Here is a 10,006-nt window from a genome sequence, read left to right on the forward strand (position 1 = left end):
AAAGAACAAGTTTCTATTTCTGGACAATTTGCACTTCAAATCTATTTGGCCTTAAATGCATGAAAACATTAGTTGCATTTCAAACCTATTTGGCTTTAAATGCATGAAAACTTTGGTTGCACTTGATACCTATTTGTCCTTAAGTGCATGTTAAGTGCAATCTTTTCACTTCGGACCTATTTGGCTTTAAATGCATCTCAAGCACAATTTTTGCACTTTACTTAATTGGCCTTATGTGCACTGCACTTCAAGTTAAAAACATTTCTTCAACTTCAAACCCGATAAATCTAAAGTTGATCCTAAAGTGTGTAAGACTTGCAAATTTTTTTGTGAAAAGTTGATATAACTTTAATAATGATCCCAAAACTGGATATAGATTCAAGTGCCCAGCTACCCTTGCTAGTTTATTAATATATATATGGCTTCCGGATTTTGCATAAGTCCAGGAGTGAAAGTACTTCATCGAAAAATTTATATTATGTATATGTTTGCTGGCACATTTATGCGAATCCTCTTGAGACGAGCAACCAGTTGTGCATTATTTGGGATTAACGACCTTAAGAAATAGAATGGAGTCCTCACACCAACTGCACTTTATTTCCTCATAAATCACATTTAAGAGATAATGTCAACATCTGAACAGGCATCATTTGGGATTAGACACGGAAGCATGTTTTACGATTGACCAACAGAGGAGTATTTATCAACCCTAACTGCTGGAAAAATGCAGGATATCCAGGCACACTTAGACATTCAGTTCTCCAACTTCCGGGCTCAAAGGTTCAAAAAGAGCTTCCACCTCACTAAGGTTAACATCCTCCAAGCAAGACGGATTCCACTTTGGACTCTGAAAACAAAAATCATCAAAGGTTTTAGTTTCCTGCACGTTGTAAGTCGTCTCTATCGACAATACAATATGGTGGGTCTAACAGGACAATCAAGCTGCATTATTGGGAAAAGAAGAATAAATAAACCAGGAACTTTATTCAATCTTAAGAAGACGAAATCACGCCTCAACTAAGCTCAGTCGAAATTCCTTACCAGAAATGCACTACACTAAAGAAACCACAAACCCAACATTTATGCAGTTACAGTATCATGGGCTTGCAACGCAAGAAACAAACCTGATCCTTTTCCACTAAGACTGCTCGGACACCTTCGGCAAAGTCGCTCCGTAGAGCAGACCTTATAGCAATGCGATATTCAGTTCTCATGACACCATTGAGCTGGGAACGACAGAAAAGGGAGATTATAACGTTCGTGAAAAGGAAAGAATCAATATAAAAGATGTAGGAAAACTACACAACTTAGAGAGAAGCTCACACTGGACAAGTCATTCTCATTTTTACCGCGTGCAGATGCAACTCTAGAAAAAAGCTTTTGGGTGAGACAGAGAGAGAAAGGGGCCCCCTTTCTGAGCCCTTGCAGAGCATCCTTGGCCCATTCTACCACTGTCAAGAAGATGTCAAGAAGATGTCAAGAAGATGAACTCACACATGAAAAATGAAAATAAAGCATGGCTCTAAAGTTTACTCATTGATAGGAAAATAAGATACAGGACATTTATGGAGAAAAAATAGTATAAAATAGAGAGAACATGAATTCATCTATGAGAAAAGTCTTATTTGTAAAACCTTACCCAATGTATCAGCACTTTGCTGATGATTTTCTAGCTCCTCTATTATCTCTCTAATGGACTTGTTACCAGCAAAAGTAGAAATTATTCTGGGTAAAAGTGACTTCAAACGGGGTTCTGAATCAGGATTGCTACTGTATTTTGCCAACAATTCTTTTATCTCCTCATCTGGATCCTCAGAGCTGTTTTAAGAAGACAGAATAACCTATTTTAAAGTTGCAACATGTAACTGAAAGGACTTGTATCAGTAGCACAATACACATTTATCAGAAGGCATAAGAAACAATGATCTGAAGCATCTGAGAAAGAATGCTCTATACCAGATGTGCCTCATGAAATGATGATTAGGGTCCAACAATAGAAGCACTAAAAAAGCTTGAAACATTGGGCCAAGAAGTTTACTCAATTTGGGGAATCTCTTCCTCCAAGGCAAAACATGGATTTGAAGAGAAAAGACACAACTCAAGGTATGTCAACATCAAAGGTCTTTACAAGCACTATAAAGTGCAAAAATATCTTTTATTCGAGCAGCATAAATAAGATAAAGGGACTCAAAGGCCAAGGAGCTGTTCACGTCTCATGGATACGAGTAATTAGTCAAAAATTTGACAATTAGTGCACTAGAGAATAGTGCAAGATTTTGAGACATACAATTTAGTTGCAAGCAAAGCTTCCTTCAACGTACTCAAATTTGCAGAAGGGACATAATGAGTTCCCAGACCAACATAGAGTGCATCAGCAGGTGTTGATATCCTATTTCCAGTAAGTGCAAGATAAGCACCTGCAATTGCTTAATTGATTAAGCAAACACATAGGGAAGGAGTGGGAAGATAGTTCTATGAACCACACATATATCATTTTCACCGCTTTCTCCCTCCAACAAGATACAACAACTATGCCTCAGTACCCCAACACGGCGGTATTTATTCTGACTTCGATTCAAATTGCATTTGTCTGTCCAATTACCAATGAAGAGACGGGCAAGCCTAAGTGCCAATAAAGAGAAAATGGTCATTCAGCTTCTAGAAGGTGCTTTAGGACTAAACGAAATTAAAAAGATAATAAGTAATTAAATTTTCAATTTTTTGATGCAAAAGAAATAATAACTTCCCAATGCATAAAAGGGATGTGCTTATAAACACCAAGCTGAAATGCATGAACTGGTATGAGGTGTTTTTTCTTCCTGAAATTCATAAAAGCAGGAAAATCACCTCGGACACCTTCCAGATATTCTGAAATGTTGGTCATAATTCCTACCTCTAAATTTTGGAAGCCCATCACTAGCATTCAATATAACATACAGACACTGATGAGAGCATGCTTCACTTGCTCGCTTTAGCACCTAGATATTCTTCAATACCTTTTGCAATCTTCCATGCTAGATGAGGGAGATCAATTACCAAGTCAACTCCTATAGTCTCATCTTGTTAATAAAAACTTAAGCTATTACTTATGAGAGAGATCCATCTGTCTAAACATGCCTCCAGTTATAGGAGTTTCCATCTTTTATTTCTCTCTGAAGTTTCATGCAACAAGATTGGTCTTTGAAATTTTCTCAGCAAGAAATACTCAACTGAATAGAAGAAAATATACCAACTGTGCCTTCTCCAGGACCATGTGCTGCTATATAAGAAAAACCAACATCTGGAAACAGCCCAATTCCGTTTTCTGGCATCGCTAGAACAGTCCTCTGGAACCAAAAAAAAAGTGTAACTAAGATGTACTTGCAAAAACGAGTAATCTTCCATAGACGTAGAGAAGTACCTCTGTGATAAGCTTGTAACGACCATGACCAGATAAACCAATTCCAAAGCCCATTGTAATGCCATCCATGAAGCTGATATAAGGCTTTTTGTACCCCAAGATTTTACATATTAGAGGATACTCAGCTGTGAATACCTGTTACATGCATTTCTACTTTTACATAAAGCCCTTCTTCTAACTCAGACACAGTATTCAAATCAATATAAGCATAAAATAACACATTCAAGCACTACATAGGAGGATCTGCATAAATAGTGGAAGAGCAGATTGGAGCATGTTCTGGTGATGATTTGGAGTTAAGAGGCTCCTCAATACACGTGTGTGCCTGACAAAGAGAGTCTAAATTATCTTTCACATGGAAAGAACTTAAGATGTATGTACCATATACTGCTACACGCATGTGCATACACATGAAGGGATAAGCTCTATGATTGCATCAGATGATAAAAGATCGTTAAATAAGCACCCAATTGGTTGCATCGGATAAAGTGCACTACCAAACTTAAAGATAAGCATGCTAAAAGAAAGGCCCATAAGTCTTCTAACATGCTTATATTTGAGTTTGACAGTTCACATAATCTTACACAACCAATGACCACTTATACAAGTCTTAGATAGTAGTAAAAGAACTTAGGGAGGAGCAAAACCATTTGCGACATTCATAAAATATTGACTTGTGAAAACAGATATTGTTTATATCAGAAGAGTAGAACTTAGAGAAAAAACTAAACTATCTTCAGGATGGCACAATTATAATGTGGCTCAATGTTGTTTTCTATAGGTCTAACAAAACTTTCTCTCTACCTTCACAGAGTAGGGGTAAGGTATGCGTACACTCTACCCTCCCCAGACCGCACTTTGTGGGATTACACTGGGTTTGTTGTTGTTTCTTAGGCCCCACACAATTAATTAATTCCTTCTTTCATCACAGACTAAAAGGCCTGCCTGTACTTTTGTGTACAGAACTGATAATTGCAGATAACACAATGGCTCTTTTGATACATATTGGGACCTAAACTAGCAACATGTGCCGGTAGTCTGCAAAGTTTGCAACATTCATAGTGTTTGTTCTACTGCTAGTGCAGTCTGCTGTGAGTCTGGGATTTCTTTAGCTGAGTAGAGCAAGTCTTGAATTAATCATGTTTCGAAGGAGACTACAAACCTCAATCATATCTGACTGATGTTTTTTGGTTGCAATCTGCTTAATATCACCACCTGCAGGTAAAACACTAGGACTTTTGTTATCCATCATCATATTAGCATCAACTAATTAAGACTGTAAGCAAACGAAACTACAGACAGCAAACTCTGAACTACACTGTGGAAGATACCAGCTTTGACACAACAAAAGGTACAAGATAAGATGATACGCCGAACTGACACTTGTAGGGAAAATATAATCTATATATATATATATAAAGGAGGGACTTAGAAAAGTGATGTGGCACCTCTCTAAAGCCAAGGACTATATTTATCTTTTTTCTCCTTTTTTTACCTTTTCTTACTCATTTTTCATTTATTCTATTAATTAAATTAATAGAAAGTCCAAAAGTCATGTTCTAATGTGTTATTTTGGTTTCTCTTCGCCATAAATCGTTTTGTTTCCAAACCGTTGCGAAAGTAACTCATTGTCTCTATTATTTCTTCCGTTACTTATAGTTAACCATTATTAATATATGGTAATGTTGTACCATTTGAATTCTGCCAACAAACTCATATATATATATATATGTATACACATCAAAGGTACCGCTACATAACTCACCTCTTCAACTTCCTTATCCATAACTCTCAAACTGTTAAATTTTAATTTATAAGTTAATGACACTTTATGACATTCCTCCATTTTGCCGATATAAATTCATATTTTGTCATAAAGATTTTTCCCCCAAAGTTATGTTTTTCATGTCATATTTGGAATGGTAATGTTGTTTGTTGTGGAATCAGATGACAAATTTAGATATTAATTTACTCTCTTTTCCTTGCAGAAAGACAGATATGTGATGGTAGTGCTCCTATTTTCTAATCAGAATAATTACACGAATGATTGCACAAACCACGAAAGAAGCATACAGTGCTATAGTGATTGCTACTTTTTCATTTCTTTGGTAGAAACAAATGCCTTAAGCTACATGTATAGAATAACTTGATTACATATAGACCTTAAATAGGAGAAAAAGTCCCGACATTGATGAATATACAATTTATAAAAAATAAATCTGGCAGACAAAAACACATTCCTAAAATATAAATGTACTACAATAGAGAATGAAACAATAAAATAACACTTAAACATAAAAGTAATGGGTATACTGTAGACAAATATTCATACAACTTTTCGATAAATGTATAATGTTGCCACTATGGGGAATAAAATAATAAAAGAACATTACTACAAAATAAGAACAATAGGTAATATTTTGATGGTGCTAATTTAAGTAGCCTTCTCTTCCTTTTGGATTGACATACTAATTTCCTAAGAACCATGTCTTTTGTCATGAAGAGTTAATGCAAAATACTACAGGTGTCAATAATAAGATGGATTAAAACTTGAAATCCATTATTTTAAAAAGAATCATTAAAATATGTTTTTCAATATAATGATGAAATAAAAGCTCATAAATTTAATAAGTTCTTTATAACTGCGCGAAGCGCGGTGTAATTTACTAGTGATGTAATAAAAGAATGCCTTTTGCACAAAAGTGCACTTTTGTCCTTTCAAACTTCAGCGACAACCCCCTTAATATTCAATCCTGCATTGGCAATGAATGGTCATCCTCAAATCTTAGAAGCATAGGGGATACTATGTCACTTAATGTGTTAGGCTCTAACATAATGAATAACGATAAAATATCAAAACCACTTTAAGAACTAGGTGGTGCAAAAATACCAAATAGAGGTCCAGCAAGTACAACAACAACAAACCCAGTGTAATCCCACAAAGTGGGGTAGGAGGGTAGTGTGTACGCAGACCTTACCCCTACTTTGTGAAGGTGAAGAGGTTGTCTATGATAGACCTTCGGCTTAAGGAGAGTTGAAAAAGAAGCCGAAACAACAAAACAATAACAACATCAAGAGAAGATAAATAAAATACAATAAAAAATGTGCAGATAAGAAAATACAAGAAAACAAGACTAATACCAAAACTACCCGCACGAAAGAAAAACACGCACTGCTACCTACTAACCTTCTATCCTAATTCTCGACTTCCACACCCTCTTATCAAGCGTCACGTTCTCAGTAAGCTGAAGCTGCTATGTCCTTCCATATTAGTTATCACCACTATCCAATACTTCTTAGGCCTACCTTTACCTCTCATCAGCCTGTCATGGTCAACCTCTCACACCTCCTCCCAGTGCATCTATGCATCTCCTCTTCACATGCCCGTACCATCTCAGCCTTACTTCCCGCATCTTATCCTCCACGGGGCTACTCCCACCTTGTCGCGAATATCTTCATTCCTAATCTTATCTCTCCTGGTATGCCCACACATCCATCTCAACATCCTCATTTCTGCTACTTTCATCTTCTGGACATGGGAGTGCTTGATAGGCCAACACTCCGTCCCATACAACATAGTCAGTCTAACCACCACTCAGTAGAACTTACCTTTAAGTTTTGGTAGTACATTCTTATCACACAAAACCCCGAAAGCGAGCCTCCATTTCATCCACTCTGCTCCAATACGATGTGTGACATCTTTGTCAATCTCCCTTACCTTGGATTATTGACCCAAGGCACTTGAAACTCCCTCTCTTGGGAATGACTTGTGTATCAAGCCTCACTTCCCCGTCCGCTTCATGAGTCACCTTGCTGAACTTGCACTCCAAGTATTCAGTTTTAGTCCTGCTCAACTTGAAACTTTTAGACTTCAGGGTCTATCTCCAAACCTCCAACCTTGGTCCTAGCGTTAACATCGCAATGCATCTCGTCGATCAATACTATGTCATCCGCAAATAACATGCACCACCCATCACGTAAATAATAGAAAGAAAGTTACCTGCTGAAAAGGCACGGGGGGAGCTACTGTCGACCAAAACACACTTCACCTTTGGGTCTGTTTCCCATTCATCCATGAAACTCTTGTATTTGATATCCATATCTGCATCATATTTGAATGAAATATGAATGCAACAAAGATCAAATTCAGCAAATGATAATGCTAATAACACTAACATTGATTGATGATATCACAACATAGTACTCTTGGAGGGGATTGTTGAGAAAGAAAAGGTGTAGCCAAAGTTCATTTAGGAAAGAATTCAAAGCACATCTTATTGTCCAATCAGTTAAATGAAGTAAATATCATTGGGACAAACTAAAGGCCTAAAACAGGTTTCTTAATATGTTCATTTCTGATTTTGGAGTGAGTCATCTTGTTCTTGCTCCCTAAGAAATTAAACTACAATACTTTCTCCTGTTTCCATAGGTTCAATATCGTTCTAGTATTAAAATCATAATCGATGCAGTTGTAGTACACGAGTCATGATTATAACCGCGTCATCTTTAGAACATATTCTTTGATAGGTTACGACTGCTCATTAGACAGTTTAGTTGAATAAGGCCACAGCTTCTGAAATATGGCTTACACGAACTTGTATCCTGATCATAGCTTGTAATTTATTACTTCAGGTATTTTTTATAAGGAAAAATTAGATAAGCAAATAACCATAGATAGTGATTCAACAAATGCCAAATGATTTACTGGACAAGCTTTTTTTTTTTCAGGCTATAATTAAAAAAACTAACAAACTCCATTAAGTTGCCGACTCATGCACCTCAAAGTCAAACATTTGGCATCTGATCCTAATGTTTGACTTCTTAGCACTAAAACCAGAAAAAAGACACGAACAATTTGCAAAAATGAACTGATAGGACTAAGAAAAACTGAACAAATATTATCCGGCTAGGATCCACAATTCCACATTACATACAGAGAAGTATAAGAATCGAAAGTTCACCTAAATTCATTGCATTGAGATCTTTAGGACGATCGAGCGTGATAACAGCGACGCCGTTAGGGTGGACATGTCCTTTGACGAATTCATCGGCGCCGGAGGCCATGGTTGCGAAAGTTCGAAGAGTAAGAAACGTCGTCGTCTTTGAGTAATTAGGTAATTGGGAGTGAGAAATCCGGTTTTTGAAGAACGGAGCTGAGAGAAGAGTGGTGGATCGACTTAGCTTTAGAAGGTGAGAAGCACCAAAAAGACTTCCCATCCTTTTCCCAGAACGTGCGTGCCTGGATTACAGAATTGTTCAGTCTGACTTCTGAGTGTGTCCTCTAAGTTAAGTTGCACATTTGGCATTTCAGCCAAAAATTATTTGCATTCAGCCCTGAGTGTGGCGTTGCGTGAATACCCCATAAACGAGTAACTCAAATTTCAAAAGTATAATTTCATTCCAATTTAGATGAGGTAGTTTAAAAATAAAATACTTTTGAAACTTGCGGTCTTAAAATCTTAACGGATAAAAGTTTTGTGAGGCCATGGCATTTGTGTGATTATAAAAACTTCTCATTAAGGATAATAAACAAGTAAAACGAAGAGTTTAAAATTTAATTATTTCTCAATTTAGAAGTATGTCATTTATTTTGGAACTGACTAAAAAAAAGTACATCATCTAATTTGAAACATAGGGGTAATAAACACTATGTTTACATTATAAAATAAAAATTGTATACAAAAGTGTAAGTTTATGAAATTGATTAATGTCGATACGATTTAGCTAGCTAAATAAAGGAAGAAACTCGTAGACAACCAAGAACCATAATAAGTTCATGATAATTTTAGAGCAAACTTTATAATCCAATATAAATTTTTAACTATATTTTTCTATATTGATAGGAGTATCTAAGGGTAAAATGATCATTGAATTTTTTATGGTAATTGGTAATTCAACTTTGATATTTGGAGCATCGATAGTACAAGGTCTGGATTTCTTTGACATGACTATAATGACCCGATCGGTCATTTTGAGCATTTGCATTCCGTTCGATGGTTCGAGGACATGAGTAGCTCTGTATGATGTATTATGATGTGATTCTTCGAGTTAATAAAGAACCAACCGACCAGGATTAAGATCTTGAAACGAAAACATGTGTTTGTGGGCCAATTTCAAGAAACAACGTATCTCAAGTTTTAGGACTCAGAATCTGATGATTCAAAAAACAAGGTGAAAATGACGATCTGAACTATAAGAAAGACTATTTACTCGTTCGAAATAAGTAAATATTGATATTGCACCAGTTCAATGAAAGTTATGATTCTATGATATCAAAACAACGAATTTAGATCAAGAAACGTGTTCTTGAAAGATCAAGAACTAAACAAGTTCCTAAAGTCACCACTTGGAATCAATTAGAGTAGGTATGGCGCACACTTACTATTTTTATAAGTTCCCTTTGGCGGGTCAATTAGGCAAAGGATCAAATTCTGGCGATATTCGCACATAGTCCTGGTTGAAAGACGGACGACATCCTATGAGGCAGATTCGTTCCCCCAAAGTGGATATTGCTCCTCTTTGGCAATCGTGATGAATAAACACCACACGCAATTGAAAACAAGATAAAGACTATCATCACCTTGTTTGGAACCAAAAACAAGGATA

General features: G+C 36.3%; 1 protein-coding gene across 2 annotated transcripts; it reads right to left on the reverse strand.

The window, feature by feature from the left end:
• Window positions 1–578: 578 nt before the first annotated feature.
• On the reverse strand, window positions 579–8,727 carry LOC104234572 (3-hydroxyisobutyryl-CoA hydrolase-like protein 3, mitochondrial). 2 transcript variants are annotated; one of them, XM_070174470.1, is made up of 11 exons: window positions 8,362–8,727; window positions 7,401–7,502; window positions 4,563–4,615; window positions 3,401–3,535; window positions 3,211–3,326; window positions 2,501–2,622; window positions 2,288–2,417; window positions 1,640–1,818; window positions 1,324–1,451; window positions 1,125–1,226; window positions 579–847 (listed from the first exon to the last, which is right to left on the reverse strand). In XM_070174470.1, the coding sequence occupies exons 1-11, from the start codon at window positions 8,615–8,617 to the stop codon at window positions 746–748; spliced, it is 1,425 nt and encodes a 474-aa protein (XP_070030571.1). In that variant the 5' UTR covers window positions 8,618–8,727; the 3' UTR covers window positions 579–745. The 2 variants fall into 2 exon arrangements, with proteins under 2 accessions (XP_070030571.1, XP_070030572.1); XM_070174471.1 differs by lacking the exon at window positions 2,501–2,622 and having other exon boundaries at window positions 3,230–3,326; window positions 8,362–8,723.
• Between the last annotated feature and the right edge of the window lie 1,279 nt (window positions 8,728–10,006).

This window comes from Nicotiana sylvestris, chromosome 5 (genome assembly GCF_000393655.2).
Source record: "Nicotiana sylvestris chromosome 5, ASM39365v2, whole genome shotgun sequence".
Classification (NCBI taxonomy): Eukaryota; Viridiplantae; Streptophyta; class Magnoliopsida; order Solanales; family Solanaceae; genus Nicotiana; species Nicotiana sylvestris.

Excerpts from the sequence above, each read along its gene's own strand:
- LOC104234572 (XM_070174470.1), bottom strand. The coding sequence starts at position 8,617 with ATGGGAAGTCTTTTTGGTGCTTCTCACCTTCTAAAGCTAAGTCGATCC. Across the intron at positions 4,616-7,400 it reads CCCCCGTGCCTTTTCAGCAG|GTGGTGATATTAAGCAGATT; the intron begins GTAACTTTCTTT and ends TTTTACCTGCAG. Across the intron at positions 3,536-4,562 it reads ATCAGTCAGATATGATTGAG|GTATTCACAGCTGAGTATCC; the intron begins GTTTGTAGTCTC and ends TGCATGTAACAG.